General features: G+C 44.2%; 1 protein-coding gene across 1 annotated transcript in view; it reads left to right on the top strand.

Moving 5' to 3' along the window:
- Positions 1 to 14,425: 14,425 nt before the first annotated feature.
- Positions 14,426 to 24,470, top strand: part of LOC128458225 (ras-related protein Rab-26) — a 43,808-nt gene continuing 33,763 nt past the window's right edge. Inside the window, exons 1-2 of the mRNA XM_053442992.1 lie at positions 14,426 to 14,854; positions 17,317 to 17,427. Coding sequence (XP_053298967.1) covers positions 14,681 to 14,854; positions 17,317 to 17,427 — 285 coding nt within the window. The 5' untranslated portion in view covers positions 14,426 to 14,680. The remainder of the gene's footprint in view (positions 14,855 to 17,316; positions 17,428 to 24,470) is intronic.

Here is a 24,470-nt window from a genome sequence, read left to right on the forward strand (position 1 = left end):
CAACATGACAATTCTCTCTGACTACATGTTACGATCTGCGTATCTCTGGACACGCGACAGCACACGTGACACACAATGTAGTGATACTGTGAGCAGATGAGAATCCATATGTGTTTTCTATAGATTCTATGTGCCGTCTGTCTTGGAAGGATTTCCTCCATCTTGGAACAATATCTAAGGCGTCCTTCAACACTTTACGTCTATTGACAGTATACGTCTGTTTGAGGGTTTGTTTGTGTGAAAACAATACACGTTTTCTTTCATTTATGTGCATCAGTGGGTTTCACGTACAGTTTTTTGTATTGACACTTACAGGATTCCCCTTGTTTTTGCGTCCTGTGTGTGCATTTCTTTGTTGGTCTGCAGGAATACACAAAAAATCACACAAATGATTATCGTGAAATTTGGTGAGGATCTGGATCAGAGGGCGGATCCAGGGTTTGTTTGTTTTCTAGAATTATTATATTTCTATTTTCTATATATTGATGAAAAAAAAGTGGGCTTGTTAAGGCAACTGATTCTTATCACTGTGTGCAATTTGATGCAGATCCATGAAAAACCATGATCGAGTAAGATGAAATATGGTTTCATAAGGGGACGGTTGTAGAATGCTTGAATTCAAGTTTGATTTAATTCAGAAAACATTATTACTCTTCACCTTTACCTTATTTACATATTTTAGGTTACAGTTATATAGTTCATGAAAAAGCTTTTAGCCGTAAAACTTCACAGTCAGAAGCTCCCATGGGACGGGGGGAGGGTAATCGCTGTGGTGGCACGTGTATTTGTTTACCCATTAGTGTTTATAATGTCGAGGGACTCTCAGGACAGGGCGGGGTGTCAGAGGCTTGTGCATCAATGTGTGTGTAGTGGCGTGGATTCCCAGAATCCTTAAAGAGAACACATTGTGGTTAGAAAAAGGGGGTGGGACAGGAGGCCCCTTTAAATAATGTAAGGGAAATGACCCTGTCCTGATAACCACGGCTGATTACACTACTTTCTCTTCACATTCTGAAAACAACATCCGTGGAAACTGTTTATCAGATGAATCCAAACTGAATGTGTCACTGATAATATTCACAGATCCATTCCAGGTGGTGAAATCAGAGGCCGATACAGAGGTCCGCCTTTGACCACATGATGGTCAATTACGCAAAACACGCGTGACTGCGATTTTCTGGCTGCTTCCCTCGTAAATAGTTTTTCGCTCGAGGCCCAATGTGCTATCTTTAAAACGGGCCCTTCTCAATCGTCAGGGTTCTGGGGTTAGAACTGCCGGGTTATTCCTGTACTTTATGTGTCTGAACTTGTGACCTCGAATGCATCGTGGAACAATTTAGGATTTATTTTTTTTGTTTGTTTTGTTTTGTCTCTTCTCTCCATCTGCAAGCCTCCCCCGAGCTGAGGACAACTTGCAGCAACGGAGTAAAAAATAATTCTCCCCTTTCCTCTCTACCTCCCTCACCCCTTCCCTGTCCTCTTATCCCTCTCGTCTTCCTCACTCCCATGTGTTTCTGTAGTCTGTGGAGTGGTGGTGGCGGAGGTGGGGGGGGGACGGTGGGGGGGACGGTTCCTTCTGCACATCTGAGGTTTATTTGGCCTCCCCCTGGGGAGTGCGGTGAAGCTTTGCATCTCAAGGAAATTGCCAGTGCTTTCTGGTCGGCTTGGCACACTCTCAAACACATTCTCACACAAACACTAGCGCAGACACACACACACACACACACACACACACACACACACACTCTCCTCTACTGTAGCTTAAGTCACCCTTTCTCACCGTCACAGTGGCAAAGTCTGTCCACTTCCCTAGCGCCGGGTGCCACAGTCCTTTCTGTGGGTGTTTCCATCCACTGCACATTCTTTCAATGTACAGTATATTCCCTTTGTCTCAACATCAGCGGTGTGCTCCCCGTCTGGGAACCCCCCCCCCCCCCCCCCCCCCCCCGTGTGCTTCCTGAGGCATGTTCGAGTGATCATTCTGATACCAAGCAGGCCTCGATTTGTGGCGAAAAAGATGCCTTCTGGAAGGTCACGCTCAAAAAGCTTCATTAACCTTTCAAAAATCCCGATTTAAAGAGTAAGCTGCCTATTCCAAAATGGCCAAAACTGGATTTCTTTTGTCTAAATGACGATTAACGGGCAGAAGGACAAAGCAGGAGACTACATTCTTTTAGTTTTTGTCCGATGAACTTGTGGGATTATCTCCAATCTTCTTCATCATCTGTCGGTATAATGCTCGACGCTCCCAGCTGGAGGGAGAAGCCACAGAGTGATGCCACCTCACCTCCTCTCGCGGACCTTGACTCCCTCCTGCTCCTGCATCCGCCCCCCCCCCCCCCCCCCCACACACTCCCTGTATTCCCACCTGGCTGCCATTGAGGTTAACATCACAGGGAGACAATCAGAGACGGGCGGCTTCTCCTGCGACCCGGATGTACTTAGACCCTGATCCCTGGTGACCCCTGACAGGAAGTGAGTCCTCAGCCAAGTGACCTCCCCTGGTGGCCCTTCCTGTCCCCATGTTGCCTCGCAGGAAGGAAGGATGCGGTCTGTTGTCCTCAGGCGCCATTCACTCTCTCCCCTCCTCAGCCTGACGAGAGAAACCAGATCATTGATTCCAGGCCTCATCTCTCCTCGGGCTCACGTTTTTTTTTTTTTCATTCTTTAAAAATCCTTCTTTTTGTCTCTTCTATTTCTCGTCATCTATTCCCTCGTCTCATTCAGCCACTTCTTCCTATTTTCACATCATTTCTTTCTTCTTTGTGTCATCTATTCTCTGCCGCTGTGAGATGTGAGTAAACACTGTGGACACCGGCAAACCGCAACGTCTCCAGCCCCGGTCGATCACACTCTTGGGGCTAACAACGCCCGTAGATTTATAGACTTAATTTTATTTATATCTGACGCTGATTTGTTTGGGTGTGTTATTGATTTTTTAGTGTCCATACGTTCACATCAAATATGGCAGTCATTTCATGTGGCGGAGAAAGCCCAAGGTCAGGCTTCTGGGTTTAGTCTGCTCTCAAATGATGCACATGCACGCTGTGAATTACAGGACACCATTTGGTGGTAGTTAGGAAGAGAAGGGGACTTCCAGGCAGACAGAGAAAAAGACTTTGCTAACAACATCAAACGCTGTTTTTGTTGTTCTTCTGGCTGAAGCTTAAGAGCAGGAACTCAAACCCCAAAAAGGAGGTGAGAAGGTCACGAAGAAACTTTGCGTACTGCTCAGCTGCATTTGCTGTCACATGTAGCTGTGAAGAGGGATAACAACAATGTGCATCCAGTGGGTATTTAGTGCTTATCCGGGTTTTCTGTCTTGGTAACGTGAACATACGACATCGGGAACGTGGTCCCACTCTCCGCTGGATGTAATGCTGCAGACAGCAGGTGGTTTATTGGTCCTGATCAATGCTGGCGCCAGATATGACGACGTTATGGGTCCAGATTTACGTTGTTGTACATTTAACTGTTTCTCGGCTGCATGTGTTAACTGGTTCTGTCTTGTAAACAAAGGAGAATGCAGCTTTGAGAATCCTAACTATAGTAATGTAAGTAAAAAAATGTAATAATGTTAAAAATCATATATATAATTGTTGTAATTGCATTGAGCTGTATGTCTTTAGGGTCTATTTTGCAAAGGTAGAAATAATGTAAATTAGATATGTTCATAGTGGGATCTGGAGTAAAATCATCAATCTAAAATCCAATTTTAGCATATTGACCATTGATGATTCCTAAATCATAAATGTTAATGAGGCTCAGTATGATTTTCGAAACTAACCAAGATATTTTAAAAAGTACATAAAATGAAATACATAATTACATGGCCTCATTCTCCTCGTCCCCTGAGTTTGGATGAATCGAATAATTTCTGCTGTCTAAAGTGGATCCAGTTCTTTCTCGTCAAAATGCCAAATCAACACATTCCAGAAGACTCGGGACACACGGCAGGACGGCAGCAGTGAGAGAGAGAGAGAGAGAGAGAAGTGAGAAGTGAGATGCTCTGATCCCACAGGTGTTCCTCTCCTCTCTCTGTCTCTCTCAGTTTGCAGCTGCATTGCCCCCTAGTGGGAAATGAGGTTTACCGTCCATAGAGGTCTGTGGTTTCAATAAAAGTGTGTTCATTAAACAGAGGCAGTGAATATTGGATCCCTGAGCCCAGAAGGTCGTTGAAACCAGCAGCTCGGTGTCAGCAGCCTGTCGGTCGGTGACTGTAACATGTTCCGCCTGAGTGACTCCATCCAGCGCAGTCAGGTCACATCTGGAGCTTATGTGAGAGATAGACATCGAGATATCAGGCCTTGGGGTCTTAGAGCATCCCTACCATTGCAAAGCATTAAGAACAACACATTATGAATAGATCCAAAGGCCAAAGATGCACTTAAACCTTCTGTCTTTAATGGAAAGAGAGAAAAATGAAGGGCCGGGCGGATAAGAGAGAACATGTTGTAAAAGCAAGGGAATGTTTGTTTGGCCACATTTTGCTAATTGGTCTCAGTGGTGCAGCTAATGGTTTTAGACTCATCTCCAGGCCTGTGAAAAAGGAAGAGAGATACATGTAGTGAAGAACTATAGCTGCTGTGTTTTAGGCTTTTTCATCTGTTTGTGACGAAGAAGAACATTTAAAACGGAGTCGGACATCACCTGACACAGATGTGAGGTAGTGAGTTTGGAGCAGTTCCATCCAAATGCCAGGTTGATATCTAAAGATCAGCGAGAGGCTTTCATCCAGTTTGATATCTTCCCTTCCCCTCCCCCCCCCCGTCTTTCAACCCGCTCAGGTTATAAGTGGTCCCTCCCCGGACCCTCACCACTCCATTTTGTCCATCTCTCATCGGCCCCCGGCTGAGGCATGTGGCAACAAAGCTCCGCTGAGGTCGGACGGCATCTGTCCCCTCGGTAATCCCGGCGTTATCGCGACACATCAAAGCGTCAAGGGGCTCGCATAATTGAGTTAACGAGTGTGTTTGGTTCGTAACCCGATCCTTGAGGAGAGTGACAGAGAGAGTGAGGGGGGGGGGGGGGAGAGAGAGAAAGAGAAGGCCCCAAAGCCCCGCAACAACTGTGGGTTCACGCTGTGGCTCTGGCAAGACTCGCAGCGTCCTGCGCCAGCACCGGGCTAATGAAAAAACAACAGTGGGGGTAATGCTGGTGTGGAGCCGGGGGCCGCAGCACCGTGCCCACTGCACAACTGCCCCGGTGGACGCTGGCACTGGCCGCAGCACCAGTTGTCACGGCCTTAATCCTGCCTGCCCAATGACCTCATCATTGCCCGCCCGCCCGCCCGCCTCTCTGCAGCGGCTGCCGTGGTTCGTTACTGCGACTGAGTGACTTCACCTCACAATCACATGCAAAGTGCTGCAGCATTCAAAATATGCAAAACCTGAAAGGATGAGTCCAAAGGCAGATGTGTACGTGTGCTATGTGTCCCAGTTTCTTCAGATTCTGTCTCCACACGCCTTCCCCAAAAGATCTTTTTACAAGTCGAGGTGAAAGTGTCGGTGTTGCTCAAGCATTGAACCGCGACTATTACCATTTTTGACAGCAGCGTATCGTTCCAGGAGTAATGTCCCAGTTACTTTGGAGAAACCCCAGACCTCACTGTGGGCAACATATGTATATAAGTAGTCCCGACGAAAACTGTTCATGACGTGTTCTTTGGATAGTTCAGAGCAACCAGGCCATTGTTTCTGTAACACATTGCTATTCCAGTTTTCAAAGGTTATTTTTCAATGCTTTGATCATCAAACTTCCAATCACCTCTTATTGTGCTGGGCTGCCAGGAGTGGTTTTCAGAGGGTGAATATCTCAAAGCCGGCACAGTAAACTTGGAATTATTTTATTGGACAATTTATTATTTTATTGGAAGAAGCTCCATACTTTGAAGTTGGGATCGTGGCTGAGAATGTAGCATTTCAATTTTTTGGGAAAACAATTGACATCAAAGAACTGAGAATAATGTTTGTGCATCTTCGTTAAAGTAAGTTTTGTTTTTGTTGAATAGTCATAATCGACCGACTCAAGTTGCTCTAATCCTGTGATATGCCTCACTTTCAACAATCCTCTACACACTCGGCCACTTTGGTCGTTTATTTAAGTTTAAGATTTCCCAATCTCTACCTCAATGCCTCTGCTGCCCTGAGTCCGAATGGCTGCCTGTTCAATCTGCTCCTCAACCACCCAGCCTCCACCTGTCGGCTCCAACCGCAGAGTTAAACATAATTGCACATCACTCCCCATTATATCATATCTGAGGAGGTGATGAAATCGGAGCCTTTAGACTTTAAAACTCTACTGATGCAAAAAACATGTCAAACATGAATGGGCTGTGGTGTGACTGAAATTGGTTTATAAGAAACTTGTTTACCAAAATTTCCATCGACTCTCCAAGTTGTTGTTCCAACTTGAGATGACGTTTACGTGGATTTTCTCAGTCGGCATCTTATTTTTCCGATTATCCCTTCACCACATGAAAGCACAATTACAGACCAATGAACAGACTTTCGCTCAAAACCTCTGCAAATGGAACCAATGCTATAATTCACAGATAAAAACTGTTCCATGTGATATGGGCATATTGACACTTGAAAGCTGCCTTAACACAGTGCATGATGTAAACATGAGGCTCATTCAGACACTGGTAAACGCATGTATGTATAATTGGTTCCATGTTGCACTCGCGTCGAGCGCGATCAGACCGGTCCACACATACAAACCAAATCAACCTGCAGGGTGCAGATATTAACGGGAACAAACACAGATGTACATACTCTCCGTGAAACATATATATCCACGCACAGGGACTCACTTGTGCGTGCGCGTGATGAAAATAACACGTGTGTGTGATGAAAATAAAGAGACACTTGCTCTGTTGGCACCTCCTCCGATCACACACGCCGCCTCCACTCCTTCATCCCAGCTGTCACAACTGCAAAAACTCTACAAATACACACGCACACTCTCGCATATTCACACTCACCCACACACACCACTTCTCCTGCTCACACCTTTTCCCGCTCACCATGGCTCTCTCCAGTTGGTGCTTGTGTGCCCACTCTCTGCCGCAGCTTGTATGTCAAGTGTGTGTGTGTGTGTGTGTGTGTGTGTGTGTGTGTGTGTGTGTGTGTGTGTGTGTGTGTGTGTGTGTGTGTGTGTGTGTGTCTGTGTGTGTGTCTTTTATTGCCGTGGTTCCAGCTGAGCTCAGTCACGGAGTAGCCACCTCTGGTCTTGCAGCCTGAGAGAGAAAGTGGACCGCGGCTTGCGTTTTATTCCGAACACCTTTGAGCTGTGAAAAGTTGCAGCCGCCTAAAACTCAATCTGTTCAGCGTCTTCCCACAGACCCGCTGACAACGGACACATCTGTACACTCGAGAGTGCGTAAAAAACAACACCATTTGGTCGTCTGGAACAGATATGACATTGGGGTTTATTTGCATGTAGAGCGGGGAAGTGAGATCTGATGTGGTCACAGGAAACATTCACAATGCATTTTAACCCCCTGTTGTAAACGAGGCCTAAAAATGAAATCGGGCGATTTGATGCTTTTCCTCTTCTTCTCGCCCATTTTTTTCTTTTTGCTCCAACCGTCCAACTCGATCCCACGTAGCGTTGGGCCTCTGAATCTCATGATCAGTGTGTGAAATCCCTCCTGTGCTTACTCTGCATGTTTTGGCATGTCAGCGCACACAACACCAAGCGCTTCCTGCTGGAACGCCATGTGTGAGGTCATAAATCTGATCACCAGAGCAACAGAAACCAGTGACACTGACACTCGCAGGAAGCTCCCCGGATTAGCGAGGATTTATTGCCGGGGCCTCGGATAACACACCCCTCCTCGGTGAGTGCACCGGGCACCCCCTCTTACTTGAGATCTCTGCAACCAGAAACCCAAGCGTTTGGCACCTTAAATAAATCCATAAAAGCGCTGAGCAAATTCAAATTAAATTTAACTTAAAGGGCCTATATCCAAATAAATAAGGTTGCTGGAAGAAGGAGCAGATATTGAGGGAAATTGGGCCCCTGGTAGTGATTATTGCTGTCATACAGTTTTTCCATCCTGGTTACCCTGGCTCAGACTCTTATGCGTCTGGATCTTTTACAGGGTCCTGGGGGAGTTGTGCATGTATTATTTTCAACACTTCAGATTAAACCCTGCTACGGCTCTCCGGGGCCTTACTATTGCAGACCCCCTGCTGGATTGCAGCAAAAAGAAAAATGCCCCCCAAAAAAAGCAAATAAAAAGCTCTGTGAAAAAACGGTGTTAAAACAGAGGTGGAAATTCCAAGTGTGACACTGAGATGCTGCGGTGACGTCTCTGGAAAGGTAACAATTAACGGTGTCACCTTTTTTACGACGTAGAGGAAAGAGGATTAAAAAATTTAGTTTGACAGATTTGAAGTCGGGGTTTGGCTTCACTGGATTAGCACATTAAAACGTGGCCAGACTGAGTGAAACAGTCCTGCCAAGGTGATTTCAAACCACCAGAAGAAATTGTTTCTGCAAAGGCTCATTTCCCTCCTTCTTTTTTCTCCTTTTACTTGTGTTGAGCTCCTGCATTGAGACATTAAAAATCCTATTGTGATAATTAACCCATCATCTGCTGTCTTGGAAAAGTTAACGAGAGGAATTTAAGGTATTTACTAATAAAATATGGATATGAATAGTATTTCTTTGTCTCATTTACCAGTCTAAACACTTAACAGTACAAGTCATTCCATTTAGATCCATCAATATGCACACACATTTATACAGAGCTTCTTTACACAGTGCTTTTTTCTAGCACAGACAACTACTGCTAAGTTAATGACATGCAGTAGTTTCACATAAATGGATTAGAGAAAGAGAGAGAGGGACAGAAAGAGAGAGCACAGTGCATCTTGGGAGGTTTCCCAACATTCTGCGCTTACAGCAGAACAACTTCAATATGGTTCGGCGATGACCTGATTCAGCCGTAACTTTGATCAGGTTTATCATAGAGGAAAGTTTGAAACATAGTTCTACTTCACAAAGTCAGATTATTTTTACGATACGATATGAGCTAGCTCAAAGTGGAACTGAATGTCACCCTTCCCTTAGCACAAAGAAATAAAAATCATGTCTCAATGCAGTACAATGTAAGTGGAAAGCACAGCAGCAATATTCCCATCAAGGTGTAAGCTTATTACTGTTATTGTTCAGTATTTTTGTTTAGTTCTTGTCAAATTTGTGACAGTTTTACTTCTGGAAAATGTGTAAAACGTCAGGACCACTGACATCCAGGGTTCCGAGTGACACAGCATTTATATAGTTTATAATAAGAACATAATAAGAAGTATATTGTTCTATATTACGTGTGAAGGTTGGGCAGTTCTGAGCTTTGGATTGCAGAGTGTATGCTGCAGCTTAATACAAATGTTTGATTACCTGTCACATCTCTGGATGCAGTAATATTATTTTTATTTATTCATTTATTTTTCCAATCAGCCTGTGGGAGGGATGTAGCTGGTAGCAGCTAACAGGGATCAGGGTTTGGTTTGCACACCCTGTCTAATCTTTAGGAGGTTGTTAAAGCACTGTTATGGTCCAATGATGGTTTTAGTTAATTATACATGTGCTGTATTTTGAAACAGACTTGTTGTCAATCATTCTCTTCACCGTGTGATAACTCCTGTGGAGTTACACGTGGAAATAAACAGGATTATGGATTTAAAGTCAAAGTAAGCTTCAAGCCGAGTAAGTACCTTCCATAAAGGATAAGTATTTTTATGTCAAACCAGTGTAAACTCCAGATTTTCTTGTTCATTAAATCATGTCCTATACAAATCCATTTTGTGTACGCAAGCGGCCCCCATGCCACCCGTTCTCCTCTCTCTCTCTCTCTCTCACACACACACTGTCTCTGTTTCTCTCGTTTAAGATGCCTCGGGGAGCGAATAAGTGCCAGGCAGTGCCAGTCCACTGATGCTTGCTCTCGCCAAAGCCTGACAAACAGGGGGTGTCGGCTGGCATGATGCCATCCCCCACCCCCCGCCCCCCCGCCCCTCCTCACAGCGCTCAGGCCACAGGCAGCTGGGAGGAAGAGCGGCCAACAGATCAACAGTTGCTGGGACTTTGGTTGAGCGACTGGCCGGGCTGCTGCACGCCACCCAGTCCACGCTCGGGGCACCTGACCATGGGTAAACTGACAAATGCCTGGCCCGTGGGTGCGCCTGCAGATGGACGTTGGGTGTCATGACCCTGCTGCAGCGGGCCCACACACACACACACACGTATGAACGCTTGCACTACACCCTCTGTCTGCCTCGTGGTTAATGTCCCAATGCTTTTTTTTAAGCACCTGACCAAGAACACTGCTCACACACAAGTTTCAGGATGTTTGACTTATTGTCACGGAGATGGCACAAGCTTTATAGACGCCGGAGGAAAGGGTCGTAATTTGCTCCTAATGAACATGTTGAAATCATGAGATCTGATACATTCTTAACGGCTGAATCACAGAGTTGCTTTGCAAAAAGGGACAAAAGGTTTGATTAGATTTCTCAAACCCGCCTCCAGTTTGTATTCACACATGTATTAACCCACAAACACAAGCATACGGAACACGAAGACACATCGCAGACGCACAATGTACAGTACACTCGCGGGCCACATTTAACTCATCTTGACAAGGCTGTTAATTTCTCTGAAAGCAGGGACGGATTCCAGCAACCCTCTCTATCCACGTCCCCTCTTCCCTCCAAAATGCCCAGCTGTTGCCACAGTAGACAGCTGCTTTAGGGGCAGAACGAATCTCAGCTGTCGAGCAGAGTCGTTTGTTGGGTGGGGGGGGTTGGTGGATTTTGGGGTTTGTGCTCCCCTAAAACCAATGACACTCCACTTCCCTCTCCGCACGGCCCAGCGAGATGGGTGGAGCGTGGAAAGAAAGAAAAAAAAAAACGCTGACAGACGGCAGATTTAAAGACAGAAACCAGGGGCTACAGCTGTCTGTGTGTTTACAACCCGACTGAACCGGGGGTCAACCATGAGATGTCCCCAAGAAATCGACGTACTGTAACCCCAGCTCGATACGACTCTGGATGGAAAATAGAGAAATGTGCTCGAATATTAGATTATGCTCAAATCTAATTTTGACATCAAACGGTTTCCAACAATGAATATTCACCACATAGGGATTTGCTGAAAAAATGCCTCAGCCGTTGCCAAATCCAGAAAGAGGCGAACATATTGTCGCCGTTCATCCACTTGCACAGACACTCAACATACACACGTACATGACTCACAACCGGTTTATTGCCCTGGATCGATCTCAAAATCTTCCAAAATGGTTTGTGTTAAACAGATCGGCCTCTTTGAGAGTTTGACCCGGCGTTGTCCGTGCCACACGTTGTAAAGGTCGGAGGTCGTACGAGCCCATTTCAGTCGCCTGGAGCAAATGAGGCCTCCGGGCTATGATCTCTGAGCGTATTCTAATGAGCCTGGACAGCCTGGCACTTGATCAGAGGGCAGTTACAAGATACACAAATTTCATATTGCTTAACAAACTAGATTACGGACATGGGGGGGGCGGGGGGGGGGGGGGGGGGGGGGGGGCAGCGTCTCATTACTGGCCACAAGAAGGCCGGGGTCTAATCAGAATGTGCTGCTGTTCTTTGTTGCAAATGTGGACAATATGTGGAGTTCAGAGTGACGTCCACCAGGTTATAGAGAGACTCAGGGTTTGAGTGATGTTATGAATTAAAACCGTTCTGGGGAAGAGTCACAGAAAGGCCAGTGACAAACTTGTTGACTGGTTTCTCCTGATTTCAACTACAGATTGTCGATGAAGGATGCCGAAAGCTAAACTACCACATACTGTGTATCACTTCAGATATAATTACGTGACATGCATCCAGATTCTGCCTATTTCAAACATTGATCTGATAGGTAATCTTGCCATATTAAAAAGAATACAATGTTGTCATGATCGCATTCCTTTAGTAGAAAACATAAATTGAATGCGGCAGCAACCATCAAGAGTCACTTTAACCTGACTTCCTATTTCATGTTCCCATGTTTCCCTCTTGTGGTGAATAACTGCAATCACATCATGTTCGCTCCACAGGTGGCTGGGTGTCATTTGATTTGATTTATTTCACCACTTAATTTTTCCTTAACTTATATAAGTAAAGTCCCTGCTTATATGGAACCAGGTATCTTACATTAACTAGGTCTGTTTATTTTGATTTGGCCAATTACTGGTTTCAATTCAAGCAAAGGACAATACATCATATTCATATTATATTATATTTTATGTAATAGTTACACCTCATGAATGCTTACATTTTAAAATATGAAAACCAGGAATATTCTATTACAAGAAATAGAGTGGAGCATATATCCACACAAATAGTGACTAAGCCTGCACCAAAACATTAAAAGTACTCAGGTTGGCTTTAGTAGATTCCTATACAGCATTAAGTGTCTGATTGAAAGACAGGTTGCTCACACATCATCTTTGTTTTACTCTAGTGTACTGTAGTATATGCACCTTACTTTAGAGGTTTGGACTGTTTAATATTCCAGATTCATGCAAAATATTAAAAAAAATTCCTTTCAGAGAGGAGAACATTTTAATCCACAACAGTATCATAACGTTTTGAACCCATAAGAATTCGATGAAAAAGGATCAGTTTTAGGTGGAAGCCTGATCACACAGTATTTGTACAGATGCAGTTATTTTCAGTGTTGTGCAAGTTCACTACTCTCATGAACAAGTTCAAAGTTCAGTTCATACAAGTGAACATGAATAGTTCACGTTCATAGTTCACCATTTAAATTCTGAACTAGTTCATATTTCTGTTCATTTCATAGTTTTAAGGTGGAAAGTGAGAATGAAAGACTTAACTTGTTAAAGAAAACCTTATCCATCACTACCCCTTGCCTTTACTGTCGGAATGTTTATCAGACAGTGTGTAAAAATCCCTCAGATAATAATAAGGTGCATCGGATCTCGGATGTAGTTGCTGAGTCTGCGTCTCTGCTTTCTCTTGCCATCTGTACATGAGACCGAGAGCTGTTGTGTTGCAGGTATGGCCTGCCCCTTTAAGGAAAGTTTGTAGTGTGTGACGTAGTGCACCAGGGTATTGTGGGAAAATACGCTAAAAGTGTGTTTATAAGGAGAAGTGGAGCACCTAGAGGTGATGCGAGTGTTGCTCCTGCTGTATATCCGAGAAATAAAGTGGCCGCATTCCAAGTAAAGAAACATCTCCTCCTCCTTCTTCACGGAGCGGTCCGGACGGCTGGTTACCGACCAGACAGCGAGCCAAGATAACCAGTGACAGGGGCGGCTCCTGGTACAGGCGACATAGGAGACTGATTTATCATGACGTGACACATGCAATGTAAAACAATACATTAACGTCATACCATCATCCTCTAACCCCGGGGACGCACCGTAGATATTTTTTGAGAGAAGATTCCAGATTCATTCACTATACGGCTCAATAGAGCCGTATAGTCTCAGATCCATGAAGCTTCCTTCTACCAAGTTGTGTGGTACGGAGCCGAGACACTGGCCAGAGAAGAAAACACTTGGAATACGTTGCTTGTTTGGTCTGCATATGTGTGCCATGAGAGATGGGTAACGTAGTGCGAAGTAGAGTTAGTTGGTTTCGGTTAGACTAAATCGCGGACATTTTACGGGCACTGAGCAACGACATGGTGAAAGCATTCGATTTAGACAGCGTCTCTCCTGAGGAGAAAGTATTGAAATGTCCCGAGGGTCAGTGAACAGGTAGGGGTGGGGCACGTGAAAGTTCTAGGCCAATGGCTGTAGGGTTTTGTGGGATGCCAGGCTCTCATTGGCTGATGAGTTGGCGTATCAAGGGTGAATGAGGAAGGGGAGTGAAGAATACAGTGGTGGATGAGAGGAGTGTCAGAGTTACGAACAAGAAGCGTGTCGTGTTCGCTGGACTTTAATAAAGTTACACATAAAGAGAGAAGTTTCCTGTCGTCTATACGCGAGGACTCTACAATATGAACGTGTTCACTGTCATTGAGTTGCGTTCAGTTCATCGTTCTCAAAAAAGTGAACGTGTTCATTGAACGCGTTTCTTTTGCGTTCGTTCATGCACAACACTGGTTATTTTTCAGCACCACGGATAGCGTCCTATGTCTCTATGCCCCCCCCCCCCCCCCCCCCCCCACATAGACTATATAATGTGTCACCCTCATAATCACATGTGATGATACCACGTACACCTCAGCACACAATCGACACTACCAAGTCACGTGGTGGACATTATTCTCAGTTAACACAGTGAAAACAAAGGCTCTCGCTCCTGCTCAGTGCAAAGTGCTGCGCTCCTGCGTCCTGACCGCGCTGCGCTCCAGTCTCAGTTTGGTGCCACATCCCATCGACGCTCAGATCCGAGGCTGCTGCCCTGAAGAGAGAAGCCTGTCCGCGGCAGGAAGCGACTCCACCACAGCGGAAGCCACCGCCTTCAGTTTGTCGGGATCATTTCCCACTTGCTCTTGAGTCGCGAGGTGTCTGGGGGAGCATGCGTTTGACGCGCAGGTGAATTTATTTTTTGCCACTTCAACTTCCTCGCTGTGCAAACTTTTCAATCCCGCCTGGTTTGTTTTGCTTTCCTTTCCTATCTTTATCGTTTTTGCTCCACCTGAAATTCACGCGGATTAAAAAAAAAAATCTTGAGATATGTCTCGCAAGAAGTCTGCCAGGGGCAAAGCCGCGTCCAGCAGCCCGTCCACGGGCAGCCCCACCGGGAAAGCAGCGCGGAGCAGCCCGGCCATTGTTCAGATGAACGGAGTGGTCCATCCCAGCAGACCGTCCATCAGCAACAGCAGCGAGTTCTATGACATCGCCTTCAAGGTAAGACACAGGCTACTGCTGCTGCAACACAACGAGAAGTGAGCTTTAATCCAGTGTTTCCACCTCAGAGGTGCGGAGGCTGCAACCCACACACACAGAGGTCACTAGACACTAACCACAGAGGAAATTAAATAATCTCTCATGTCAAATCACATAGACACTTCTTTCTGTTTTTATTTATCTCTGCAGAATGAGATGAAAAAAAAAACACTTTATTTTATTTCATTTATTTGTTGCCAGTGTTTCTGTCTTGTGAAGCTTCCACTGTCTTTTACAACCTGGAACCAGCAGTGAGCTGACACCAGCTGTGTCAATACGATTGATAACCTGGGAAGGTACACAATCATACACACACACACACCTTTGTACCTCTATCTTAGTGGGGACACTGAGATAATACTTTCCCCAGCCCCTTACCTTAACCCTCACACATCCCATCAAAATGTCCTCACTCTGAAGGCTCTATGCACAAAGATAGAAGAATAGAATCCTTTCACTAAAAACCATATCCTTAACAATAACTGATTCATTCAAATCTCTAACCTTAACAGGACCTCAGAACTAAAGTTTTGCCTCATTAAGACCAGGCATTGGTCCCCATGAGGTCCACTGGTCCTGAAAAAATCAGTGTCTATGCTGGAAAAGGTCCTAAAGAAGCACCAAAAAAAACGGCGTACACACACACACCTTGTATTTATTTATCATTGGCATAATATATTCCCTTTAGCCAATTACCTAAACCTAATTCTAACCCTAAAAGCAAACTTTAAGCCTTTAAATGCCCTATAAAAAGTGTGCACCATCCAAAATGTCCCCATAAGGTGTCTGCTCTAAATGGTCAACACAAAGATATATGTTCAAGTACACACACACGCACACACACACACAGAAACACACAACGGGACTTGAACAGCCAGTAAACAAACCGTTTGCTAACGCTGTGCGACTTAGGATCAAGTGCGTGTTCGTGTCAGCAGCACAGGTCGCTGGGTTTGTATTCACTGTGTGCAATTGTTATCTCGCTTTGTATGAAGGGAACTGTCACTTAATCGCAACACAAACACAGACTCACTCCCACAGACCCTCAGCGTGCACTCCCAGCACCGCTTCAATGGGACTCGTGCCACCTACACTTGGGTTTTTGAAGCAGCTGTTTGGGTGCAAGTGCAACGAAACACAGCTTTTGTTTTGAATCGATTGTTCCATCGAGGCCACGTCACTCTGTCAGCTGTGGATATTATTTAAATTGTTTGCTATTTTTTAAATGCATGGACGATAACTCTATTCTTGTAGCCAGCAAATGAACGATTACAGGGAAAAAATTGAATCCTCTGGTCTCCAAGTTTCTTTCCTTGAATATTTATAATACATCTCCTGTTCTTATATTCAATTAATCAGTGTGAGTAGTAACATACAGTTTAAGGCAGATTTTTTTTTGATCTGTTTGCATGACTGGGTCAAAATCTCACTTGTTTCTTTTAGAGTATTTTTTTTTATCAGGTGAAGCTTTGCAGAATTCGACCTCTACTCCATTCCCTGTAAAGATAAGCGATTGTCATTTGTTGTCCATTGTGCAACATGTAATCATATCCTGTGTTTTCTGAAAGAGCATTCATCTTCACTGAGGAGATGCATTTCATTTAGAAAGACCAGGTGGCTCCTCCTGCAGAGCTGCATAAAGGAGGGACAGGGAACCAGGACAAGAGAATGAGAGTGAATGCAGAGGAGTAGAGAGCAGAGAGGGCTCGAGCCTCAGACGTCTTTCTCTTATACCTGTTACTACATCACTTGGCTCTTCCACCTCGGTCTTTCATCTCCTCTCTGCACCCGAGGGGCACTGACTTTATGATTTCCGTGGTCTGGGGGCCCACCAGTCCTTCAGCCAACCTGATACCAGTGATCAGATCAAACATGTAACTTCATCACAGCTGAGAATATAAAGAGAAAATATGAGAAACTGTCTTTTCAGTGGGAATGAACCATACAGAGTCTCACATACAGACCAGGAGCTGCAGAAATCCACTGCCGGCTATAATGAGCAGCCTCATACTCGCTCACATATACCCTCATACATCTTCCCTGGCCAAGAACCAAAATATCAGTAATATTCAAATATAAAATTGCCGCATCTCCCTGTTTGTTTATGTTTGTTTGTATATGTTGTGAGTTATTTCAGTGTTGTCTGATACTTGCCCTCATCCAGCAGTAAGACAGTCTGAATATTTATAACGTGTGTGTGTGTGTGTGTGTGTGTGTGTGTGTGTGTGTGTGTGTGTGTGTGTGTGTGTGTGTGTGTGTGTGTGTGTGTGTGTGTGTGTGTGTGTGTGTGTGTGTGTGTGTGTGTGTGTGTGTGTGTGTGTGTGTGTGTGTGTGTGTGTGTGTGTGTGTGTGTGTGTGTTTCTTTGTTTACCCTTCCAGTTGTTCCTGCCTGAGCTTTTCCCTCTTTGTTTTTTTCCAAACAGGTGATGCTGGTTGGGGACTCTGGTGTTGGGAAAACCTGTCTACTGGTCCGCTTTAAGGACGGAGCGTTCCTGGCGGGCAGCTTCATCTCCACTGTTGGCATTGACTTCAGGGTGAGTTTAACAAAAACAAAACAGACGTGCACGATCCACCACATACTCCCCTTAGTGCCTTCTATCAAAATGAGGCCATAAGCACAAGTGGGATTTTTTTTTTTTAAAGCCGTTCATGTCATGTATTCTATTGCCGGGAGCTGTGAGTATTTCTAATGTTGGAAGTCTCACAAGATATATTGATTTCTTAAATTAGTTTGACATGCTTTAGTTTTTTTTTTTGGGCTCCCTGAGTGATAACAATGTCTCTTATGTGCCAGATTTGTGGTCCCACATGGACGTCCAGGAATAAACCGTGTCCGACTTCTCTGTCTGTCTGTCCGTCCATGAGAGGTAGTCGGGTGGGCACTAAGACCCAGGGCGGCAGAAAGAGACAGTTGCCTCCTTCCAGTACTTATCAGGGCCAATACTGTTATTAGTTCTAATCACTTAAAGGCTTCATCCGGCCAGTTTCCTCCAATAGTTTTTTTCCACACACTCATTGTCAGTTTAAAATGATCCCTTTACACTCAGTGGCTCAGGTTCATTCAAACCCACTCACACACAAGCACACACACACTCACACACACAGTGTCGCTTTGTCAGATTAGGTGATTATAGACATGACTGACTACTTCCAGTTCCTCTCCCGACCGATCACAGCTTGCCATCTTCTACGCCGTCCATGACTTCACCAGATAGGGAGGAGACCAAACTGACTCCAGAGCACAAGGGTGTAAACAAATATGGCGTCCAAAGGGGTTTGTACAGTACTGGCAGGCGTGTGCTCGCAATCCTTTGAGACATCTACAACATCGTTCATCTCTCCCTTCGCTGATTTGCATTTGTGAGCAGCTTCATCCCTACTGGCTCTCTGTGAACTGAGATCCTATTGGGGAGCCGGCTGGTGCACGTGGAAGAGTGAGTGCCCCATTCAGGGAGGCTGGAGCCCTCCTGGGTGTCTTTTTGCTGCGTGTCTTCACACACTCGCTCATCACAGAGGTGATGAAACCTATTGTTAAAGGTGAAATCAGTCCAACATGCTTGTCTGTCGATTTTAGATGTCCCGAAGTGTCCCTGATGCGGCGTCAGTTGTCGTCCATTACGACACATTACATGATATTAGATGATAGATTGTCGCGGCCAATCTCCATTGATCATTTACGAACCCACCTGACATCGACACCTTCCAGGTCGGAGTTTAATCGGGCTGATAATATGACCCCAGCTTTTGTCTCTATACCATGATGGAAACGCTACATGCAAGTTTACCTTTTACTTGTTCCTCCACCTATCATGGTAATTTAGTTTAAGAAGCTTTTTTAAAGTTACCATGTTATCACCATTACATAAAGAGCAGGTGCAGCATTAGACTCATTAAACCCCTGCGAGGCATATTCACATGGGCTGCCTCTGTGTGCGTGTGTTCAACTAAATTATCCAACCATTCTATAGCACCGTGTGTGGGTTTGGAGGAGTTAGTGGGCGGATTAGCAGTTGATTTATTTACTTATGTAACTTCTCTTACAACACCGTGTCTGTAGCCCCAATGTACGGGCCTAGCTTTTCAAAGCAGAGACCTTCATCAGCTTTTTCTCTTTGCTGAATTTACCACTCGGGGAGGAAAAAGTGCAAAACTCATAGAGTTAGTGCCCCGTCGGCTCTTTCCTCATATTGACTTGTTTAATCGCAGTGTGGCACCAAGCTTTGTGACACGACTAATTTCATTATCAATCCTCAAGGCTCCCAGTCTCTTCTGCATGGTTTCTGGTTAAATGGCTCAGTTTCTCAGCGCAACTGAAACATCATCCTGTAGGATAGGAATGAGACATTTCCATTTTTCAACGAAATCAACCAAATTATAATGAACATTTTGAGAGAACCTGCATATTCATACATTCAAATTTACCGTTTATGCGACTGCACAAATCGTATAAACAATGTATTTGTTTTTTGCGAAGTTGAGAAAGCGAACTTTGTTGAGAAGGAAAACAAGAAGGTCCTCTGTGTTTGTCTTCCCACGGTGGATGCACCGAGACACAGAGAGGCAGGGAGTGATTGTTATTTTTAGGAAAGACAGTTTTGATCCTCATTATTTGCTGGGAAAGAAAAAAGCAACTTGCTCCGTATGGGGATTTGATCCGTCTTCCACTTCAAAGCTGCAGTGCGATGCTGTGTTTTCCTCCCCATCTTGTTTATTGTGATCTCATCTCGTTTGAACCTCAGCATGTTCTCAGGATTACTGAGCTGCACTGGTACCTTGTTAATCTTAAAATCCAGGCAGTCCGAATAGGAAATACAAGTAATAATGGATTTTATTAGAGAATCTCCCTATGAAGGGCAATAAATTCAAAGAGAGGGAGAGGGAGAATATTGTGTTTAATCATATCAATTCCTTGTAGGTCTTACCTTGTTATATCTTACTCTGAAAGATAATTGCTGCCAAACATTCAAAGGAAACGGACCAAAGCCTTGAGATGAAAATCTTCTCCAAGAAACAAGCACAAAACTACAATTTAAAAAAACAAACAGACAAAGCTCAATCATATGATGTAAGCAACTAAATACGTTACAAAAAAACAGGAAACAATAAAGCTTGGGTGTCTCCAAGGTAAATAGATTTCTATCAGTCCATGTAAATTGTGTATAGTACCTGTAACCTCACTAAAATGCACAGCTTTATAAGATAAAAGATTGTAGGCATTGCGTTTGTAGCTCCCTCAGAAGCTTTATACAACTCCCCAGAGCTGTGAACAGACTTTCATGTGTACAATCTGTGTGTTTTACTTCTACTATCTTTATTCACCAGCACAAGTTGTCTCATTTTATTAAGAAATACTTTATTTGGATTAAAAATCTGTAGACAGTTTGGAGTAGAAGATCAGATCATACATCCACATGCCAACTGTGATGCAGCACGTCCACCTGTTGCCATGGTAATGCAGGTCCTAACTGAGCTTTGGGTTTGACTGTGTGGCCTCTGACGCTTGAGCTTGAAGGAGTCGGCGTGCTGCTTCAGTCAGAAGGGAATGAGGAAGGCATCAGTCTGGTGTCAATGACCCCTGTCGCTCAGGCAGCAGTTTTTTTCCTACTGAGTAAGAACCTCTGATTTGTTCTCCCTCGTGAAAGTGAAGATTTGCATCATCCATATAGACACACAAACACAAATCACAGGATAGAGGACATTTTCTTCTCTCCTTTTCTCTTTAATCCCAATTTACAGCTCTTGTCCCGCCTCCAGCTCCTTGAGATACAATGTGAGGATCAGACTCTATCAGTGGAGGACAAATGTAGTTTCCTTCATAGAATGAAGAAGGACTTACGGACAATAACCTTTTGAGGCTCCACTGACCCTGTCTTTCATACCAAGGCCCTCCACGGCTGGAATTCATATCTCAACAGACGGCAGAAGAGAAAAAGCTCAGTTTTTTGTCTGAGACTGTATTGCATTTAGTTTTTAATTAAATACTAGACACATTAAAGACGTTAAATTGTGAGAAGCAGTGTCAGTTTTAATTCAGTTTTAAAAAGCCATTAAACGAAACGAGTTAATCAAAGGGAGTCCACAGATGTCAGTTCACATATTCAAGCTTTATGTTGGTATCAGAGAACAGTAACTTCACATTCATTAATTTTCTGTAATGGCGTTCTTTGTTGGGTCTGGGATAATTATTAAGATGCATGGTGTTATTCAGCCTTTTTCCCTCCGTCAACAAATCTGAAGAAAGGGCCAAAACAAAGCATTAGTCATTCTCACAATACCTTCCAGCTCCCCCGCCCTGTCTCTGGCACTGAGGCTCACGCTCCACTGATTCATACTGGAGATATAGTGTAAATCTTTGCAAACGGGTCACAGATGTATTAGTTTCATTCATCTTTAGGCTTTAAGAAGTTTAAAAAACGGCTTGGCACTGCATTTTCATATCAAACATTACTCAAACTGAAGTACAGTTTATATTGCCATAGTTTCAGCTGCGGATGAAAACAGGTTAGGGGCTCTAGTGAGTATTCGAAGCACACAGAGAGTGGGATTGACCCAAAAGACACTATTGAATTTAAGTAAGCAATATGTGACCTAGTGTGATACATTCATGTGCCTCATTAATTGAGCTCTACGGATCAGAGGAATAAGCTTCATTATATCAGGGTACACAAGCAGTAATTACTGTATTGGTGGGATCAGTTCTCTGCAGGGTTTAGAATATTTTTTATATTATATGCTGTATGTTCACCTATTTTGTTTGTACAACATACAGGGTTTTATTCCAGAGGAGATTATGTTTTCTTCTGATTATTTTTCTTTTAGTTATTAGGATTACGCTTAAACGGATTACCACCAAACCAGGTGAGCAATATGGGTCAAGAGAGAACCCACACAAATTTGGTGTATATCAGTGGGCAGATCCAGGAATGCTGTTTCACCATCTGTTTTGATAAGATTGGGCGTGTTTTCAACCTTTACATAGATTTTTCAGACAGTAAAATCATGGATCTTGATGAAGCAAATCAGCTGTGTCTGTGTAATTTGGTGCTAATCCAAAAAAAAAAAAATGTATCTAGTGAGTTTATGTGGTTTCATTAGGGGACACTTTGGCCTTGGCGGAGGTATGCAGTCCACTGAGTGCCCCCTTAGTTTTGGATGGATCTGTTTTGTTTTTTTACATCAGATCAATATTTTATTGAAAAGGTTATGTTTTGTTCACTTTGGGGTCTTTAATTCACTACCTTTTATTAAAATAAATAAACAGAAGACGGCCGTGCCAAGTCCAAATCTTTTACAGAGCTGTGGTACAGTCTGTGGTAGGAGCTGTCCCTGGTGCTGAACCCCTACTCCAGACTGGGGTTCCACCACCATGTTCGGTGTATTAGGCCATTCTACCAATCTGTTTCCAATATCTTTTAATAACTGTCATGTCAGCCACTTTGTCGCAATTACACACTGATAGTCCAATATCAAATCCCCATACTGTAATTGTTTAGATCCATCATACTTAAAACTTCCTTCATTTTTCTGTCACTTTTCTCCACGGTGCGGATTTGGGTAGATTCTCTCTAGAAAATAAAATAGTTAATCGTTGTTGTTTGTTGTTTTAAATATTGTTGCCGGGATGCAAACGTTTATTAACACTTTAAAACCCTTTTTTAATCCCACACACCGGCAGGGGAGTTGGTAGGCCTATCTCTCGCTGTAAACTTGATGAGTCACCTATGTAACTGACAGAAATACAATGTTTTCAGCTCGAGGGAAGAGTCAGTCTCCGTGAACAAGGTCAAAATGTCTTTGTTTGGAAGCGATGCTTGAAAAGCAATTTCTTTGGCAGAGAACTGTGGGATCATTAGGAGTGAGGCAGATAATTGGGGACAATAGGGGAGCAACTAACTCCAAGGAGAAGCAGAGAGGCCTATTAATAGTTTCACTTCGACAACCTTCCCCTCATTTCCAATGTAGTGGGGGAAAAAACCCCTTTCCTCATGTTTTCCTCCTCACTGTCTGACACCGGAGAGACGTTAATCCCTCAGTCACCTTAACGGATGTAAATTCAGTGGTGAGGAGACGAGCAGCACTCGCCTCCACTGAGACAAGGGAGCAGCACCCAGCTGCCAGTCATGAGCCTGTGTGTGTAAGAGACTTCTTATGCATCCACAAGTTTCACCATCAAAACACCTTTGAACAACTTCACCAAGATCCTAAATTGTCAGTCTGTTGTTTGGCACAAACTGAAACACCTCAAATTATGTGAATGGATTGTCGTTAAAATGATTGCTCAGGCCTTTATGTTCTAGAGGATGAATATTCCTTGATCTTTCCTCTAGCGCCACCATCAGGTACATGTGCTCAACCGATTGTTTTGTCAACTACAATAACAACAACTTCCCAATAAGCTAATCACAGGCAACTTTTCCCCTTGTGGATAAACGGATGTTATCATTTGTTAGATTCTGGAGTTAGAGTCCCAGTTTCACTGTACAGCCCATACCAGATGAAACCTCACATCAATTCTTTCCTTTACAATGATTTACTGCAAAGATATTGTCATTGTCATTTGATCACCAGCGTCAGTTCTTGTGAGTGGGCGGTTGGAGTGAATGATCTCATTGTTAATAGAAATGCTTTGGTCAACACGCTGTCATCAATGTCCACAAACGTTGCAGCTGAATCCACAAAAGTGTTGCGCAGGTAACCGGAGAATAAGCAGCTGACGGCTCGTAGTTCATCCCCGCAGATCTGATGAGCAGCTCCCGGTCAGTCACACTACATTGAAACAGTTAATTGTGACCGTCCTTCACGATCGACACAATGTCTTGATGGCAAGGTTACCCGAGCATTTTGCATATAAATATCAACAGGGTGAACTTTCTTCACCTGCCCAAATGGAAAGAGTGTGTCACTCAAAGTGGGTGCAAGTGTCTAAAGTGTGAAACAAAAAAACAGCAGAATAATACAAATATCTCAGGAGGATAAAGAAGATCCATACACGTAGAAGATGTTGACAAAGATGTCAGCTTGGAAAGATCACAAGATTTGAGAGCTTTTGGCGTTAAGGGCCGACTGGTGTTGATGGTGTTGATGTCCTGCCTCCTCCATGGCGCCACCCCTCTCTTGACCCTTCTCGTTTCCATTTACACCAGTGACAGTCCTGTGTGTCACAAGTCCAACGGGAGGTTTCACACCTCGCTGACGGAGCTGGGGCATCATGTAAAATTCAGTTTACATGTGGAGGCTCAGACGAGTTTTGCACCTAACCAGCAGCGTCTATTCAGATTTCACTGATGTTATTTTTGGGTGTACTTAGTATGTATGTGGGCGTGGGGGGGGGGAGGCGGCTCTGAATCAGTCGACTGCAACCTTCTTTTGCTCAAACCTTTCAGTCGTCTGATTTTAACAGAACTTGAAGTGTGGATGCATGTCCGCACTCCTGCTCCTGCATTTAAGAACTTTGCAGCTATTAGACTGAAAGATGCATGAAAAACAAGTCTCTCGCCCTCCTCCACTCTGGGTCAACACAAGCTGACGTTTTCTGCTGCTCAGACCGAGCTTGTTTTCAATGTGCTGAACCCAGTCA

This window comes from Pleuronectes platessa, chromosome 16 (assembly GCF_947347685.1).
Source record: "Pleuronectes platessa chromosome 16, fPlePla1.1, whole genome shotgun sequence".
Taxonomy (NCBI): domain Eukaryota; kingdom Metazoa; phylum Chordata; class Actinopteri; order Pleuronectiformes; family Pleuronectidae; genus Pleuronectes; species Pleuronectes platessa.